Source organism: Vipera berus (assembly GCF_964194415.1).
Source record: "Vipera berus genome assembly, chromosome: 1".
Classification (NCBI taxonomy): domain Eukaryota; kingdom Metazoa; phylum Chordata; class Lepidosauria; order Squamata; family Viperidae; genus Vipera; species Vipera berus.
The window spans coordinates 153,326,693-153,347,638 of NC_138202.1; the positions used below are offsets into that span (position 1 = coordinate 153,326,693).

Consider the following 20,946-nt stretch of genomic DNA (forward strand, 5'->3'; position numbering starts at 1 on the left):
TAAATATATATAAGAAGAATGAGGAAAGTCACTAATGAACAGTACAGTTGAATAGCCAGAAATCCATCACTTGCAATTCTTGTAGTTTTGCCATGATTGTCCTTGGTTTACTCAATCAAAATTGCACTGTATATATCGTTGTATTTAACTAATACAATGATGGCCTAAAGCTATGCTTTGGGGTTCCTCATCTTCACTTTTTTGCAAAAACCACGAGTCATTCTTGTGAGGGTTGAGGTATGGGAGTGAAGGATAAACATTGGACAGCAACCCTCTAACCTAAAGTTTCAGAAAGATGCCTGTTTAACTTGAAATTAACCAGGCTAAATACACAAAGCAGTAATTCACCAAGAACACCAAGAAACGGTCTATTAAGAAATAGATTCTAGGGAAAGAATTCTGAAATTGTTACAATTTCCTGCAATAAATCATGTAATCTGTTGCATCAGCCATTTCACTAGGAGCTCAGGAAGGAAAACAGGCACAAATTAAACTCACATTCTCTTTCAATAGTCATGTGAGTCAGTCTTTCTATTATAATCACAGGGTCACTTGCTAATACATGTTATTATCCTTAAGCTCTGAATAATTTATTGACCTGCATAAATTACTGTTACATGTTTATTTGGGGAAACTTCTGTTCTTTGCCTCTCATGCGACTGATGATTCAGAAAGCTTAGGGAATTTCATCATGTTTATAAAAAAACCCGGTGGTTCGGAAGACAAAGCATAAAGGGACTGTGTACAATTTGATGCAATGGTACCACACATGGATGGTGCAACTGCACGTGTAAACACAGGCACATCCATCATGCTATTTCTTTTCATTAGGCAGAGCTTGGAGAAGGAGTAAGAAATAGCCACCCCAAGAAATTAAAGGCATGGTATAAGGAAAAAGAACACGAAATATAATCTAAACTAGTTTACACCAAATACATTTCATAATTTGTACTTCTCCAATCTTTTCTATCCTTGCAAACACTCATTGATTTCCCTCACCTCCATACAGGGTTTCACACATTGCCTTTAAACTTCTCACCTTTCTATTTTTTTAAGACCTCATCATCTCTCACATTATATTATATGTCATATAATATATGTGGGTACTATGCATAATTCTTTATTTCTTTATTTATTTTTGTCCTATTTGTGTGTGTATATAGATGGTGTCCCTTTGAGAGCTGAATGCAATGAAATTTCATTTTGATGTATGCCGATTAGTGTACTTTCAAAGTGACAATACAATTATTATTCTATTCTATTATTCTGTTCAACCATGACTTCCCGTTTTCCTCTTCTTCTCAATCCGTTCATTCTTCCTTCACATACTTGTTTTATAATTTGATCAAATACGAACAATTTTGTTGTATAATTTAAAACAAATTTGTTTCAATATAAAACAAATTTGAACAATCGTCAAATTGTAAAACAAATGTACTCAAACAAAAAACAAATGTGACAATCAATCAAATATGACCAATCACCTCAAATGTTCTTAAACAAAAACAAATATGACCAAGCACCTCAACTTATCTCTTTTCTTCTAATCACTCCTGAATGTATTCATATTCATCCATGCATCACCAATTGATGCTTGACACTGCTTTTTCTTATTTTACCCACACGCTTCTTCAATTTCCCATTTCCATGGCTTTTAACTTACTTTTATGTTTCTCCTAGCAAACCTGACTCACACTTCTATATAAAAAAGGTGGTAGAAGCACATTATTATGTGTAGCTAATTTTGCTTCTTTTGAAAAGGATTCAGTTCTTATTCATTTCCCCATCTTTAATAAAAAAAATTCACCCAACATTTTCTGGCATGCTGTAATATTATTCTTTTCACTAAGTTCCAAAGCAGCTTTCAACATCCTTCTTTTCTATATCCACTTCCCATTTGCTCTATTGGAAAATTTATCTTCCCTTAAACTTTTTTCATACAGAACTCATACTTTCTATTCCAGTGTAGTTTTTCTTCAATTTATTTTCTCTTCTCCCATGTCAATTTCCCAAAAAAATCCACTCCAAAAATGTCTACATTCTTTACCAGTCACCATTCTGGTATCTTTATTTGAATTTCTCAAATTTTCATAATAAACAACCAAATCAACAATCCTTTAGAGTTACAGTCATTTCTTTGAATTAACTGATGCTTGTATCAGTATTCAAAACAAACTTTTTTCTGAACAAATACTCACCAAAGAGTCATCATTCTCATTCATTCTTGGGTCCCTAAATGATTCAATAACTTTTCTGTTCTCTCTATTGTTACTCCCATTGTTATTTTATATCACCTAGCAATGTTTCATCTATGGACTATGTTGATTCTGAACATTGCACAATTTCTCCCAGAATTCATCTTTGATTCTTTCATTCCTGGAGCAGAACATGGAATTACTGCCAACCTATAGATTTATCCTTTCATATCCACTCTCAACAATTGGTACACCAATTCATATATTCTGACATATACCTGAACTTTTTTTTTCATAATGAAACCTGTACCTTCACTTCCTCACATGCACTCATCAACTTCACTCCAAAGGACCAAAGATCCTAGTTTATTTATTTATTTATTTATTTATTTATTTATTTATTTATTTATTTATTTATTTATTTATTGATGGGATTTATATCCCGCCCTATCTCCCGAAGGACTCAGGGCGGCTAACAGCAAAACATATAATAAGTACAGAAATCAAGATAAAAATGAAATTGAGAACATCAGTGCAATAAATTAAAATTAGAGAATTTAAAAAATGAATTAAAAATACTAAATATAAATTAATTAAAATGCCTGTCAGTCTAGGTCAGCCTGGTGGAACAGGTGTGTTTTGAGGCCGCGGCGAAAGGATTGGAGGTTTTGGGCCATCTGAAGCTCAGGGGGGAGCTGATTCCATAGGGCTGGCGCTCCCACAGAGAAGGCCCTCCCCCTGGGGGTCACCAGCCGACATTGCCTAGCTGACGGTACCCTGAGGAGGCCTTCTCTGTGTGAGCGTACTGGACGATGGGAATTTGTTCCCGGCAGCAGATGGTCCTGCAAGTATCCCGGACCTAAGCCATGTAGGGCTTTAAAGGTAAGTACCAGCACCTTAAATCTCACCCGGAGGGCAACTGGTAGCCAATGCAGCTCATGCAGGAGGGGTGTAATATGGGAGTATTGGGAAGCTCCCATCACAACCCGTGCAGCTGCATTCTGCACCAGCTGAAGCCTCCAGGTGGTCTTCAAGGGCAGCCCCATGTAGAGAGCATTACAGTAATCAATACGGGAGGTAACAAGTGCGTGGGTGACTGTACGTAGGGCATCTCGGTCCAAAAAGGGGCGCAATTGGTATATAAGACGAATCTGTGCAAATGCCCCCCTAGCCACGGCTCCAATGTGATCTTCAAAACTGAGTCGTGAATCTAGGAGGACGCCCAGATTGCGTGCTCTATCAATGGGAGGTAACATCTCTCCTCCTATAGTCAGAGATGGAACCTCTTGGACTAAACGAGATGGCGGTATGTACAGCCACTCAGTCTTGGCCGGGTTGAGTCGAAGCCTGTTTTCTCCCATCCAAATCTGTACCGCTTCCAGACAACGGGACATCACATCGAGGGCATCACTGGGTTGGTTCGGGGTGGAGATGAATAGCTGGGTATCATCAGCATATTGATGATATTTCACCCCGAAGCTACGGATGATCTCTCCCAGCGGCTTCATATAGATGTTGAACAGGAGGGGCGAGAGCACCGAACCCTGAGGCACTCCACAATTAAGAGGCCTAGGGCTTGACCTCTGCCCTCCTGCCAACACCGTCTGCGAACGGTCCGAGAGGTAGGAGGAGAACCACCGCAGAACGGTGCCTCCCACTCCCAGCCCCTCAAGACGACACAGTAAGATACCATGGTATCAAAAGCCGCTGATAGATCTAATAGGACCAGGACAGAGGAATAACCTCTATCTCGGGCCCGCCAGAGATCATTCACCAGCGCGACCAATGCCGTCTCTGTGCTGTGCCCGGGTCTGAAACCCGATTGGTACGGATCTAGATATTCAGCTTCCTCCAGGTTCAAAGGGAGCTGTCGTGCCACCACGCTCTCAACGACCTTTGCAAGGAAGCGAAGGTTGGAGACAGGACGGAAGTTGTTTAAAACAGCTGGGTCCAGTGCCGGTTTCTTGAGGAGGGGCTCTGCACAACCTTCCTTTTCCCTTTAGTTTTGCAGATACATAACATACATACATAACAAATCTATGTTTTTTTGCTGTGGTGGTGTAGTGGTTAGAATGCAGTATTGCAGGCTAACTCACTGCTCACTGCCAGGAGTTTGATCCTGACCAGCTCAAGGTTAACCAAGCCTTCCATCCTTCCAAGGTCGGTAAAATCAGGACCCAAACTGTTGGGAACAATATGCTGACTCTGTAAACTGCTTAGAGAGGGCTGTAAAGCACTGTGAAGTGATATATAAGTCTAAGTGCTATTGCTATGTTTTCCATTTTGTTTGTTAATTCATTTTATTTAGTGCACTTCCATTCCGAAACAATCTTCCATATGCCATGCTCAGCACCAGTTGAGTCCATCAGCTGTATCCTCCAGGTGCCTATCATGACTTTGTCATTCAAGGTTTTCACATAATATTTTAGCAGTCCAACATAGCTTTCCTAGCTTAATGGCAAGGACAATGCCAGTCAGTTTGGACACATCGGTGCACAATTTGGCCACAAGAGTAACCAAAGCCCTGACTTATCCTAAGCATGCTCAAGCTGTTTTATACTTTTTCTCGATCAAAAGACTATACTATAAGCCAGTATACTGTTGCCTGCATCTTCCCTACCGTATAAGAAGGATATGCAGAGTATTGGCACACCTTAGGAGAAACGTGGAAAACAAATTACCAGCACTCTTGGGTTAGTAAACACCATCACCTCTTGAAGGAGTTCCATTCTAGCCTATCCTTGAACACTCAACATGAATACTAAGCCTTAAGGGCAGGAACCCACCTCAACCAGAGGTTCTTTAACTCTACCCAAGATGCAGTGAAGAAAGAAGAATGTGTAGCTATCCATGCAAGGAAAGCATAGGTCACCTCATGGCTGCGCACTGACACTTCCTCTAGACCAGTTGCAAAGTGGAATGAACAGTGATTCCTCCCCTCCCAGTTTTGTGAACTCTTTTCTCCTGCTCTGATTTCTTCCTAAAAAGTACAATTCAAATGGAAAAGGTATTGATCTTGGGCAAATTCCACTTGAATTTGCACTGTTATATGCTGCTGCAAATCTAAGAAGTGGAGTGCCAAAGCTCATTAGATCCTTGATTAATATTCTGCCTTTATATCATGAAGCAACTGCAGCTACCAACAACTATTAGAAATCAGGGGTATTCCTGGATGAATAAGATTTTTTTTAAAAAAGCCAAGATGGCAATCATGATTACACAATTAAAAACTCTGCCCCTTTTTTAACATGCACTGCGTGTGTGATGTCTGTAAAAAGGACAGGCTTCTATTGTGTGGTTTTGGCCACCATCTTGACTTTGTGACACACACCCCCTCTGGGGCACATGTTACTGGTGCTTGTTTTATTATTTTTACTTTGAAAGAATATTATTCTCTTTTTGAATTAAATTAGGGCTTCTTCCCAAATATAAACATAAGGTTAACTGAAGAGAAGAAGGTATCCATAACTCCACTTAATATAGATCTAAACTTCTCCTACAGCCTTTCTACTGTCTACAATCACTTTTAACTATTAGCTCCTTCACACCTTTCTGGTTTAATGACTGTTGCCCTTTGCAATACAAAAGCATTTTAAATTTAACAGGTGTGTGAGCATATCTTATGTTTTTGTAAATGATAAGGCTTGGATTCTTCCTCCTCAAATAAATAACCATTAGTTACTATAGAATAAACATGTCACTTCCATTGTGGACACAGCTCCTCACCAGCACTAATGCAGAAGAAAACTGTCAAGACAAATAAACACAAAGGGGAATTTAGATACCCAAATATCACTATCATATCAAAACAGATGTGCTGCTGCACCTCATAAGAACCGGGAAGAATATATTTGGAAAACGGCAGGCTCAACTTATCAGAAGGGCTTTAAACTAAAATGGGGGGTGGGGGTGACCAATCTTTAGGACCTAATTCCAAGCAAAAAGCCCTAGACCAGGGGTCAGCAACCTGAAAAAGTGAAAGAGCCACTCGGAACCGGTTCCCGCACAAAAGGAAAAACTGGGAGCCGCAAAAAAATGTGTGTGCATGCGCGTTACATGCGCACATGCGCAGAACAGGGTTTGACTGAAGAGTGGAGCCAAGGCGAGATATGCACCTACCCTGCATATTTGAATTGATTGGGGGTTTTTTTGGACTGCACATGGCAGAGGACTGGGAGCCGCAGGAGACGGCTGAAAGAGCCGCATGCGGCTCCGGAGCCGCGGGTTGCAGACCTGTGCCCTAGACAACCAATGAAACTAGGAGGTAGGGAGTGAAGGGAAGGGAAGGAAGAAAAATTCAGATGCAAAGTAGGAGATGTAGGAAGATCAGCCATAAAGTACTCAGATGCCCGTACACTAATGCTCAAAATTTAGGGAACAAACAGGATGAACTTGAAATACTACTACACAAGGGCAGGTGTGATATAGTTGCCATTCCTGAAACTTGGTGGGACGAAACCCATGACTAGAATGTACTGATAGAATGATACAAACCATTCAAAAGAAACAGACCTAACCCAACCTTGAGCCCGTGAGAATCCAACTGCCAAACTGCTGGCAGCCAAAGTAGCCTGCAGTACTGCATTCTAACCACTGCAACACCACAAGTCGTAAAACCACTGATGAGATTCAGTTATTTTTGGTTCCAGCCACTACAGGAATTGAAATATTGGTATTTTAGAACTGTCTGCAATTAACAAAAAGAGACTGCATGGACAATGGTTAACACTTAAATACTTCCTAGCTCACTTTCAGTAATGAAATAGGAAGTGAGTTGGCAGATAGGCTTTGCATGCTATCTTCTTTGCATGCCAGATTCCCGAATCATCTCTTAAGAGTTTCACCCATGGAGCCTCTTGGCAATGAGAAAAGATGAATCAGAGGCTGCTAGAACTGTTCAAAGTAGCACTTAATGCTTTTTCCCAGACAACATTAATTTGGGTCAAACAGACACCAGCATAACTGAGGAGGTTTAAGGTCTGTATGTTATATATAAATATAGAACTGCTAGAAGAGGTTCCCCCCCCTGCTAAATATACTGCTTATACCAATATAACACATTTTAAATAATAGCCTAATGAAAAATGCAGCTGTATATGGGTGGGTATGCACATGTATACTTCCTTAGTAAGTTGTTTTAATTTCCATTTTTAAAGGCTGTCTCAAGTCTTCATGGGAGAAATGAACTGTTTTCTGAACTTTTTTTTTAAAAAGAAGAATGATCTCAGGTACACAATGATTTGACTCAAATCTGCTTGAGGAAGGCAACCTGAGGTGTATGTGAAGTAAAATGTTGGGTAAGAAAGATGAGCCATATTAAAACTCTAGTACTTGCACATTACAGGGAGTTCTCGACTTGCAATCATTAGTTTAGTGACTGTTTGAAGTTACAACAGCACTGAAAAAGTGACTTACGTCCATTTTTCATTTACAACCATTGCAGCATCCCCCATGGTTGAGCGGTCAAAATTCAGACGCTTGGCAACTGGCATGTACTTGTGATGGTTTTAGTGTCTCAGGGTCACATGATCACCCTTTGCACCTTCTGATCATCTTCTGACAAGCCAAGTGAATGGGACAGCCATGTTCATTTGACAGCCATGTTACTAACTTAACAGCTGCAGCAATTCACTTAATGTAACTTAAACCTTAACAACTGTGGAAGGTCATAAAATAGGGCAAAATTCACTTAGCAACCGTTCTGCTTAGCAACAGAAAGTTGGGGCTCAGTTACAGTTGTAAATCAAGGACTAGCTGTATAACAGATCTTGCTGTGCCCAACAGAAAACAGTGCATGAAACGAGGTTGTTTAATATAGAGTTTGCAACTTGACTGAAAAACCTTGGCCTCCATGCACTGCAAAGTCAATGCAGGCAACAATATCATTTGAAAAGATTCTCACACATTGATACCTCCAAACATTGCTTTTTTACTTGGATTAGAACACATCTGTCCAGTATTTCTAAATGTTATCAGTCATACTTGTAATTTTGAAGAGTTACAAACATCTGCACAAATATCACTAAATACAGTAGATTAAAAGGGGGGGGGGAATGAGGCTGTGTGTGCACAAATGCTGTCCAAATTAGGGTGTTGGTAAGATTATCATGCACATGTCCTAAATTCCATTTTTTTAAAAAAAATCCTCTGCAAATACGTCCAATGATGCAAAATGAAGGAAATATTTCTTTCCCCACCCCTCCCCTCCAATGTTAACATACCTTTTGCAGGAATTAACACAATGCACAGAATTAATAAAGCGAGCAAAAGACAGGAGAGCACTCCGACTAAGATTTTCATCTGAATCTGCAGGGGGAAAAAAACAAGTCCGAATTTTCACATCATTCTTTCCTTCCTTCCTCCCAAGTTACAGCATTTCTGCAACAATTTTAGTTCAGTCCTGCCAACGACACAAATCTTGAAGTTTGCTTTCAACTTTTATCCATTTCTTTCTTTCTTTGCTTGAGCGTGCTAATGCATCAAGCATTTCTCCACAGTGGAGCACCAGACACAATTTAAATTGTCCAGATTCCCATACTCAAGTTTTCCTTTTGTTTTACAGACCTTCATGCTTCTTGCTGTCTTAAAAAGTCCTAGTGCTTCTTGCTGTTCTGAATGTTGGTCACTAACTTTTCCAAAGCAGTTTGAAAAGCAGCTGCAGCTGCAGGCCAAATATGAGACTCAAGTTTTTTTTTAAAAAAAATGTGTTCTAATAAGCTATGCCAAATTTCAAAGGTTTTCCATACAATTGGAAACAGATTTTTAAGGGCGTTCTAAACCCGGCAATGAACTGTGGGTGGCTTGCAAAAGGTTTGTGTCGTAACTCAAATCTGCTTACACAAAGATTTACTGAATTTTATGACTCAGCAACACATTTAGCATATTCTATTTACAGCATGTTTTGGAAATATGGAAGATAAGATTTAAATTAAGATACATTCATAGTACAATGACAAAGAAAATCCCTTTTATCTGTTGACTGACATATAAAAGTACAGTGGAATATGTCTCGGTGACTGCATATAGAAACTTGGTATTTATAATTTGGAAAGAGAGTCACTGGCTTCTCCAGAAAAAAGGATCAGGTAGCTGATAAGAAAAACTTTTGGTTCTGTCCATGGGGTTTTCATAGCAAAGACATGGCATCCGGCCCTCTCAATTCCTGGCAAATAGATGGGGAAGAAATGGAGGTAGTGACAGATTTTATTTTCCTGGGCTCCAAGATCACCGCAGATGGGGACTGCAGCCAAAAAATTAAAAGATGCTTGCTCCTGGGGAGGAAAGCCATGGCAAACCTACACAGCACACTAAAAAGCAGAGACATCACCCTGCCAACAAAAGTGCGTATAGTCAAGGCTATGGTCTTCCCAGTTGCAATGTATGGCTGTGAAATTTGGACCATAAGAAAGGCTGAGCGCCAAAGAATTGAGGCCTTTGAACTCTGGTGCTGGAGAAAACTTTTATTTATTTATTTATTTTGCTGTGATTCCAGGAAACATATTAAAGAACAAAAACTTTACCAATGTATTCCAAAATATTATGATTCCACTTTTAAGCTCACCACTGTATATTGGAGAAAGCACACAGACTGAAGGCATGCATTTAATTAAAGAAATCTTACTCGAAGGTAAGATCTATTGATCATAATGAGATACTCTTCTAAGAAAACATGCTGAATGAGTACATAAATAAGAAAAAAAATCCCATTTAATATATTAAGGATGAAGGGCATGAGAGAAAATTCAAGTTAAATCCTAGGATATAAAGGACTACAGTACTGTAGTGCAAAAGAAAGTAATTTCTCTTTTTGCACAGACCCTAAATATAATATTCAGTTTTGTTGATGTCAAATTTCATTTAGTCTGCAATCGATTTGCATATTTCTGGGAACAAATCCAGAGGAACTCAATGATAACTACTTTTAAACAAGGATGTTTAAGATTACACTGTTGGTTCCTGTTAGAATCAGCCTTAATGGCAATCTTTCAATTTCCTAAATCTGGGACTGATGACACCATTGAAATGTGAGTAAAATGGATACACCCAGCATACAGAGTAAATTTGAGCCACCTCCTCTTTCACAGGATTTATTCTTTTCCAATCACATTTTCAACTAAGAGTCTTGTCCAATCTGGTGCATATCAGATACATTGGCACTAAAACTCCAAGAATTTCCAGCCAGGTTATCAGCTGGGAACTATCAGAGCACTGACTTATGTGAAGCTAGGCCCCAAACTCATTAGGGGCTATTTTCTTACATAATCCTAAGGCGCCAAAATATAGTCCACACAGATATTATATATTATGCACCCAGGGAAATACAAATATGTAGAGTATGATTTCTAAAATGTATGCCAACAAGTATTGCAAATCAGTTGGGGTACAAAGAAAGGAGAAATCAAAAATTTATAATAATAATAATAATAATAATAATAATAATAATAATAATAATAATAATAATAATAATAATAATAATAATAATAATAATAATAATAATAATAATAATAAAGTTGGAAGGGACCTTGGAGGTCAGCTAGTCCAACCCCCTGCTCCGGCAGGAAACCCTATACCATTTCAGACAAATGACTGTCCAGTCTCTTCTTAAAAACTTCCAGTGTTGGAGCATTCAGCACTTCCGGAGGCAGGTTGCTCCACTGGTTAATTGTTCTAACTGTCAGGAAGTTTCTCCTTAGTTCTAGGTTGCTTCTCTCCTTGACTAGTTTCCATCCATTGCTTCTTGTCCTGCCTTTAGGCGCTTTGAAGAATAGCTTGACTCCCTCTTCTTTGTGGCAGCCCCTGAGATATTGGAAGACTGCTATCATGTAACCCCTCATCCTTCTCTTCATTAAACTGGATATACCCATTTGCAGCAACCGTTCCTCATATGTTTTAGCCTCCAGTCCCCCAATTATCTTTGTTGCTCTTCTCTGTACTCTTTCTAGAGTCTCAACATCTTTTTTACATTGTGGTGACCAAAACTGGATGCAGTATTCCAAGTGTGGCCTTACCAAGGCATTGTAAAGTGGTATTAGTACTTCACGTGATCTTGATTCTATCCCTCTGTTAATGCAGCCTAGCACTGTGTTGGCTTTTTCGCAGCTGCAGCACACTGCTAGCTCCTATTTAAATGATTTTCCAGTAGGACTCCAAGATCCCTCTCAAGGTTACTACTGTTGAACAAGGTACCACCTATACTATACCTGTGCATTTCATTTTTCCTGCCTAAATGTAGAGCCTTACTTTTTTCACCAATGAATTTCATTTTGTTAGATAGCGCCCAGTGTTCGGGTCTGTCCAGATCCTCCTATATTTTAAGCCTATCTTCTGGAGTATTGGCTATTCCTGCCAGCTTGGTGTCGTCTGCAAATTTGATGAGTTTCCCATCTATCCCCTCATCCAAATCGTTGATGAAGATGTTGAAGAGCACTGGGCCCAGAACAGAGCCCTGGGGCACCCCACTACTCACTTCCCTGCATGTAGATGCAGTTCCATTGAGGACCACATGCTGAGTATGGCCAGTCAGCCAATGATGAATCCATCTGGTGGTGATGCTGTCTAACCCACAAATTTCTATCTTATCAAGTAGTAGGTTGCGGTCTAGTTTATCAAATGCTTTACTGAAGTCCAAGTAAATTATATCCACAGCATTCCTCTGGTCCACTAATTTTGTCACTTGGTCAAAGAATGCAATAAGATTTGTCTGGCATGATCTATATCTATATTATGTTTAGGGTTTTTCTTTTCTTTTTGGCATTTATAATAATACAGTGGAGAGTTTGGCATTAAGCTTAAGAATTTATGTTTCTTTTTTCATAAAAATAGTCTACTTTGGTATTATTTACTAATATTTTATTGAGTGATAATAGTTTATCTCTGCAATTATCTGTTCATTCACAGATATTTCCATTAAAAACAGACTTCTGTTTTGAAGAAAATAAAAGGATTATAGAAAGACTAAAAAGCAATAAAGTAAACCATAAAGAGTATTGTTCCTGTGCTTTTTAAAAGAGGGAAATAAATATAGTGCATATCTTTAAAATAAACAGAGTACAGTGTCTTTTTAAAAAAAAAGGGGAATGAAAATACTGTATATCTTTATCTCTATTTCTGTATGCTATATTATTACTAAATAAAGTTTTAACTGATTGAAAAAAAGATAGTCCATCCTGGTAAGCTGCACACAAACTATGTTATGGTCCAGCATATAACAGACAACCGGTGGTGCTCCAGAGGTTGTAGAACTACAATTCCCAACATCCCTCGCCACTGGCCATGCAGCCTAGCAATGATAGAATTGGACTTCAGCAACCTCTGGAGGGAGACATGTTACTTATCCCTTGTTTAAAATGAGGCATGCTTGATTATCAGCATATGGCAGATGTCGCGGTCAATTCATTAAACAAAGTGAGGCGCAATAACCCAGGCAATTTTTCTTCCACACAGTCCCTGTCACTAGTATAGTTGGGGTCAAGGGTGTCATTCCCAAGGCTTCCATTAGTGGTCACTCAGAGAATAGCAAGCAATGAGGCAGTACACTATTACAGAAATGCAGCTACAATGTTGCACAATCTTTTCTTATTTTAAAATATTTTGCACTTAGGAGGGGTAAGCATGATTAACAGATACATCCCATAATATTGGTAGCATAGTCTAAACTCACCTAGCTGCATCCCTGTGGTTGGGAAACTGGAGTTAAAGGGCTTTCATAAGGGATTCAGTCTGAGAATATAGAATCTGGAGCAATCTTTTTTTAGTGGTTCCTGAGACTTGAACAACTGCATGGATTTGCAATAGGGTATAGTTCATTTTCTCCCCAAGGTATTTGGACAAGGAAAGTTTACCTTAACTCAGGGGTCCCCAACCCACGGTCTGTGGACTGGCACCAGGCCGCAGCACGCCAGAAACCAGTCTGCGCAAACAAGCAAAGTCCCATCCGTGGGATGCAGGCAGTACGTGAAACCACGCCCCCTCCGGTCCACAAAATACCCTCTCTCCATGGTCCCTGATCCTCAAAAGGTTGGGGACCTCTGCCTTAACTGTTGATATTATACATTACTGAAAAAACATTGCAGGTGCATATGGACAGAGTTCACTGTGTACATGGATTGAAATAAACAAATAATCTTGCATTGAAATGCTCCACCTACCATTTTGCTGATTTTGACCTCCCTGAACCTGCTCCATTGCAGGCTTAACAGAAATAAACAACCAAGAGACTTCCTGTTTGGTAGCGTTGGGACAAGCTGGAAAAGTCAGTGCTCAGCTTTCCAGCTTGATTTTTTCTTTGTCTAACGACCCTTAAAGGGTGGAAAGTTGCCTTGGAGAGGCAATGAAGGAGGAGGGGCACTTCAGGAGCTCAGATCAGGGGGCGCCCGATCAAACCGAACTGTAAGACCCTCTGCTAAACAAAGATAAAAGGCTGTTTTCTACCATCAGCCACAGACATCTCCAAAGGGAAGAAGAGAATCACAATTCAGAGGAATTCAAACAGCGTGTTGAATCTGGGTGAGCAGATCGTTTCATTTCCTTCTCTTAGAAGATTATTAATGTTGAATCCCTGATGATAAGAGCTGGAAGGCAAAGACCCCCGGAAGATTTATGAGCGGCGGGTAATTACTTGGGGTAAAAGAGATTCTCTGTTTAAAATATTGGACATTGATTCTTCGTTTAAAATAGTGGACATTGATAAATAAGCTAAGGAGGACATCTAGTGGTGAAAAAAGAGAAGAAGAATGAAAGCTTTGTAATTCCCTCTGTTGATTGTGTGACCTTGGAAAGAACACCTGCAATAAGATAAAGTTGCTTTGTTATGAGACTGAGACTTTAAGCTACTTTTGTTTAATCTGAATAAGTTTAAACAGACATTGTTTTTGCTACATACTGTAAACTTCAAAATGACTTCATCTAATATTACTAGACTTACGAAAAAAACTTCTTCTGCACCCTCAGTTGGCCAATCAAGTGCTACAACACAGGGATCCACTGAAGTTATGTTGCAAAGGGAAAAGACTACAGTTCAAAGTGAAACACAGACCTCATTAAAATTTATTCAGGATCTTATGTTGAAGAATCAAGAGACGGTTGAGAATCATCGCTTGGAGACACAAGGGAACCATAAAATTACACAAGCAACATTGGAGAAGTTAAATGAAGAAATTATAGATGTAAAGGGGAAACTGGAATCTCAAAATCAAATGATATTACAAAACGAACAGAAGATAAATAAGATTGAAGAAAAAACAGGTGACAATGACAAAAAGATAGAAATTCTATTGCAAGAAAATGAAAAGTTAGACAATGAAATTAAGATTTTGGAGATGGCAAATGCAGAGTATTATTTGAGATTCCAAAATATTCCTGAGGACAGAGCAGAAAACATAGAAGAGGTTATTATTGATATCCTGGAGGATGCTCTGAAAACAGACAGATCGGAAATTCAACTTGAGCTCGATAGGGCTTTTCGTTTCAACTCAAGTTATGCAAGAAGAATTAAACTACCAAGAGAAGTACATGTACGGTTTGTAAGGAAGTCAATAAGAGGTGAAATACTACAAAAAGTAAGAGATGAACCAATACAATATAAAAATAAAGAAATTGTGGTCTTAAAACAGATACCCAAGAGAGTTAGAGATTCTCGAAGACAATACCATTTTTTGACCACGAAACTTATGGCTAATGGAATAAACTTTAGATGGCTGATACCAGAAGGCATCTTAATAAACTGGAACAATACAAGATACAGACTTGACTCAATTTGGAAAGCAGAAGACTTTGAAGAGAGGAATAGATCAACTCTAGATGAAGGAATAAAAAGAGGTCAAGAAGAAAATAAAGAACAGAAACAAACAGGAGGAGATCCAAGGAGCAACCACACAAACAAAAGAACAGAAAGAGGAAGGTCTCCAAAAGGGGGAAGATGAAAGACTTGTTAGAGTACTACCAGATCGGTTAGACCAAAATATAAGTAATGCAAATGGATAAAGAAAGTGGAATTTTTTCAGTATATATAAATGGATTGAATTCCCCAATTAAAAGAAACAAGGTTTTTAGGAATTTATGGAAACTAAATTTGGACATAATTTGTTTGCAAGAAACACATATAAAAGCACAACATTATAAACTATTGGAATATCCAAAAATTGGAAAACTTTATTATGCATTGGCATAAAAAAAGAGGAGTAGCTCTATATATTAAAGAGACAATAAATTCAAAAATGGTGTATTCAGATGAAGAATATTAATGGTAGAGATTTATTTGCATCAAAAACAAATATTATTAGTGGCAATATATGCACCAAATAACAATCAGGACAAATTTTATAAAAATCTACATAAAAAAATAATAGAAATGGACTATCAAAATATTTGTTTACTAGGAGACTTTATGGCAATAATAGATGGAAAAATTGACTACAAAAGTAACAAAACAAAGAAAAATGGTAGAGGAAGACTACCTAAGACATTTTTTGATATGGCAGAGGAAATTGGAATTCAAGAAGTTTGGAGGGAAATAAACCCAATAAAATTACAATGTACTTTTTACTCAAATAGCCAGAAATCCTGGTCAAGAATTGATATGATTTGGATGACCGTGGATCTGAGAATGAATGTGCAGGACATTGAAATAGAAATAGGTACATGGGCAGATCATAACCCCTTGAAAATGACTTGGAAAGAGATACAAAAAAGGCTAAGGTGGACTTTAAACCGTTCTATATTAAAAGAAAAAGAATTTATAGAATTAAGAAAAAAAGAAATGGAACTTTTTTAAAGAAAATAAAAAAGAAGATACTAAGATACAAAATTTATGGGACACAGCTAAAGCATATTTCAGAGGTATAGCAATATCGTACATGGCAAAGAAAAATAAACAGAGAAAACAGCAATATACATTACTAAGAGAGGAATTTGGAAGATTAGAATTAGAATTGCAAAAACATCCGCAAAAAAAGACTTTAAAAAGAGATATGGATATGATAAAACATAAACTAAACTTGTTAGTCTCAGAAAAAATGGCAGAACAGATTAAAAGAGCGAAGCAAATTTTTTTTGAAAATGCCAACAAACCGGGAAGATGGTTAGCTTATAAACTAAAAAAACAGAAAGAAAAAACAATGATATACAATTTGCTGGATGAGAAAGTTTATTTACAATATAAAAATGAAGAAATAAAAAAGATAGTTAAAGAATTTTATAAAGACTTATATGATAACAAGGAGATTCTGAGAGAGAAGATTGTAAAATATTTAGAAAATAGTAATCTTCCGAAGATTTCAGAGACATTTAAAAATACCGTATTTTCCGGCGTATAAGACGACTGGGCGTATAAGACGACCCCCTACATTTCCTGTTAAATTATAGGGTTTGGGCTATACTCGCTGTATAAGACTACCCCTCTTCCAACGCACACCAAATAAAAATTAAAAAACATCAGATTTGATTTTAATATGGTAATTTTAATTCAAATGCTTATGACATGCAGGTGCTTAGTAGGAAAACTGTCACTTATAAACATAAGACTGTTTGTCATCAAACATGTAAACATAAAACAGTGCAAGTGGAAATAATAATAATAATAATAATAATAATAATAATAATAATAATAATAATAATAATAATAATAATAATAATAATAATAATAATAATAATAATAAGAATAAGAAGAAGAAGAAGAAGAAGAAGAAGAAGAAGAAGAAGAAGAAGAAGAAGAAGAAGAAGAAGAAGAAGAAGAAGAAGAAGAAGAAGAAGAAGAAGAAGAAGAAGAAGAAGAAGTTGGAGGGGACCTTGGAGGTCATCTAGTCCAACCCCCTGCTAAGGCAGAAAACCCTATACCATTTCAGACAAATGGCTGTCCAGTCTCTTCTTAAAAACTTCCAGTGTTGGAGCATTCACCACTTCTGGAGGCAGGTTGTTCCACTGGTTAATTGTTCTAACTGTCAGAAAGTTTCTCCTTAGTTCTAGGTTGCTTGTCTCCTTGATTAGTTTCCATCCATTACTTCTTGTCCTGCTTTCAGGTGCTTTGGAGAATAGCTTGACTCCCTCTTCTTTGTGGCAGCCCCTGATTCCAGCAACCATTCCCTATTTTCCTAATTCACTTTTTCACTTTTCCTAATTCACTCTAAAGCTTTCCCTGTGCAGAGCCTTAAGTAACACAAGCTGCCTGCAATTAGTGCAGGTTTGCATCCCACCAGGCTCAAGGTTGACTCAGCTTTCCATCCTTCCGAGGTAGGTAAAATGAGGACCCAGATTGTTGGGGGCAATAAGCTGACTTTGTAATAATGCTGCTTGGGGGGGTGGTGAAAGCCCTAATAAACAGGCATATACACAGAATGGAGGCTATTGCTAAGCACATTGATTTGTGCTTTAAATTGTAAGCCACCCTGAGTCTTCGGAGAAGGGCAGGATATAAATGGGATTTTTTAAAAAAAAGACCAAATGGGAGATCCGCTCCAGGTTTTCCAGCCAGCCCTCCCAGTTCCTGAGTCAAATGTGTCCTTAGAGCTAAGCCGCTGCTCTGGCTGCTGCCTTCCCCACCTGCCTTTCAAGTTGGGATATACTACAGCTGTTCTTCAACTTTAGAAGGAAAGACACCCAGACCCCAGCCTGTAAAAAATCACAGACTGCAGCTTCTTCTCCAATTGGTCCCGCTTTCCCTGCGCAGACTAAATGGGAGATCCACTCCAGGTTTTCCAGCCAGCCCTGTCCCTAAATTTTCAGCACCCGGCGTATAAGACGACCCCTGACTTTTGAGAAGAGTTTCATGGGTTAAAAAGTAGTCTTATACGCCGGAAACTACGGTATGTTAGACGAAGGAGTTACAGTGATGGAAATAACAGAGGCTATAAAGAGACAAAAAAATGGTAAAGCTCCTGGCCCAGATGGACTTCCGGCAGAACTATATAAAAGTTTGCAAGAGATACTAAGTGATGCATTGAAAGATGTTTGTAATGGACTTTTAATAGAAGCTAAAATGCCAATGACGTGGGTCAAAGCAAATATTTCTTTAATACCAAAAGACGATTCAGATCTGACCCAGATCAAGAATTACAGACCGATTTCACTACTTAATATGGATTATAAAATTTTTACTTCAATAATGGTGGAGAGATTGAAGAAATATTTGGTTGAATTTATACATCCGGACCAAAACGGCTTTTTACCAAAGAGACAAATTAAAAACAATTTAACAATGATAATAGATATACTGGAATACTACGAATTACATCCAGGGAAACAAATGGCATTAGTATTTTTAGATGCTCAAAAGGCATTTGACAATCTTTCATGGCAGTTTTTAATTTATCAATTACAAGCAATGGATTTCGGACAGAACTTTGTAAATATGGTAAAAACAATATATAGCAAACACACTGCCAAAGTAATTGTGAATGCAGATTGTACTGAAAGTTTTGAAATAAGGAAAGGCACAAGGCAAGGATGTCTTCTGTCTCCTCTGCTATTCATTTTTACTTTGGAAGTTTTAAATTGAAATATAAGACAAGATACAGAAATTAGAGGTTAGGAGTTAAAAGGTGAAACATATAAATTACAAGCATTTGCTGATGATTTGGTATTTATTTTGGAAGATCCTTTGAAGATGATTCCAAAATTGTGGAAGAAATTGGAACAATATGGTGAAGTAGCGGGATTAAAAATTAATAAGGAAAAAACTAAAATAATAGTGAAAAATGTTACGGATAAGCAAAAAAATTGAATATCAGAGGTGATAGAAGTACAGATAGTGTAAAAGGTAAAATATTTGGGTATATATTTATCAGCTAAATGTTCAACATTAAAAGAAGACAACTATATAAGACTATTGAAACAAATAAAGTTAGACCTGGAAAAGTGGAAGAATTTAAAATTGTTCTTACTAGGAAGGATAGCTACAATTAAGATGAATATATTGCCTAAGATTCTATTTTTGTTCCAGACAATCCCGATAAAACTTGGGGGACTTTCTTTTAAAGAGTTGGATTCTTTAGTTTTAAAGTTTATATGGCAGGGAAAAAAAGCTAGAATAAAAAAGAAAACTTTGCAAGATACTAAAGAAAATGGGGGTTTTGGTTTACCTGAGTGGACTTTGTATTACCAAGCATCAGTATTGACATGGGTGAAAGAATGGATAATGCTTAGGAATAAAAGGTTGTTATGCTTGGAGGGACATGATTTACAGTTGGGATGGTACGTGTTTTTATGGTATGGGAAAAACAAAAATCATAGATATTTTCAAAACCACTGTATTAGAAATGCTTTGATAACTGTATGGGAAAAAATCAAAATGAAAATATATGTAAAAATTCCAGGGTGGTTATCAAATAGGAAATAAAGATTTGCCCCATTTGTTATGCTTGGAGGGACATGATTTACAGTTGGGATGGTACGTGTTTTTATGGTATGGGAAAAACAAAAATCATAGATATTTTCAAAACCACTGTATTAGAAATGCTTTGATAACTGTATGGGAAAAAATCAAAATGAAAATATATGTAAAAATTCCAGGGTGGTTATCAACAATCGAAGCTTTTTCACATGTAAACTTGTTAGATTTTGAAAAAACGTGGACATATAAAGATATTTTAAATATTGATGGGACTGAAATCGAAGCAAGAATTGGAATATCAGGGTATCAACATGTCATGGTGGGTACGTTTACAAATACAAAATAGATATGAAAGAGATATGAAAATGTATGGATTTTATAAAGAACAAAATGTGTTTGATAAGATATTATTAACGTCTGATGAGAAATTAATTAAAAAATTGTATAACTTTTTGTTAACTTTAGAGATGGAAAGTGAACAAATTAAAGGGACAATGATAAGATGGGTGGAGAATTTTGGTTATACTATGGAGTTAGAAGAATGGCAAAAACTATGGGAGAGAAATTATAAATTGACAATGTCAACTGCATATAAAGAAAATCTGTATAAAATGTTTTATAGATGGCATTTACCTCCAGCTAGATTAGCAAAAATGCTTAAAAATGTGTCAGGCAAATGTTGGAAATGTCAACACAACATAGGTACATATTACCATATTTGGTGGACATGTGATAAAGCTAAAGCCTATTGGAGAAAAATACATGTTTGGCTAGAAAATATACTAGGAGAACATGTAGCATTTAATCCCGAGTTATTTTTATTAGGTATATTACCAGAAAAGACTGATAAACAAAATACATACTTGGTTCTACATATCATAACTGCAGCAAGAATAAGCTATGCACAATGCTGGAAAAATGAACAAATACCATCAGAAGAAGAGCTAATAAAGAAGATATTGGGATGCGCAGAGATGGACAGACTAACTATGAGACTAAAAGACAAAGCAGAAACAGAATATTATGAAAGCTGGAATTTATTTTATAAATGGTTGGAAAAAAGAACCAAAGAGTGAGATTTGTATATGTATTAACGTGTTATAAACTCAGTTCACACGTTGTTTGGAAAATTAACATATGTATGTAAAGAATAAAAATAATATATATATATATACAGTATATATACAGTATATATACATATATATATATATATATATATATATATATATATATATATATATATATATATATATATATATATATATATATATATATATATTTGTGTAAATTACTAACAAAGAATTAAGGGAGACTGAAATGCATTTCTGACTCATTAGTCTTCATCAGTCAGCCATAGGTAAAGGTAAAGGTTCCCCCGCACATGTGTGCTAGTCGTTTCCGACTCTAGGGGCCGGTGCTCATCTCCGT

General features: G+C 37.3%; 1 protein-coding gene across 1 annotated transcript in view; it reads right to left on the bottom strand.

Annotated features, from left to right (window-relative positions):
* LOC308660282 (prolyl endopeptidase FAP-like) overlaps positions 1–8,511 on the bottom strand; it is a 60,872-nt gene extending 52,361 nt beyond the window's left edge. Inside the window, exon 1 of the mRNA XM_081314538.1 lies at positions 8,417–8,511. Coding sequence (XP_081170664.1) covers positions 8,417–8,495 — 79 coding nt within the window. The 5' untranslated portion in view covers positions 8,496–8,511. The remainder of the gene's footprint in view (positions 1–8,416) is intronic.
* Between the last annotated feature and the right edge of the window lie 12,435 nt (positions 8,512–20,946).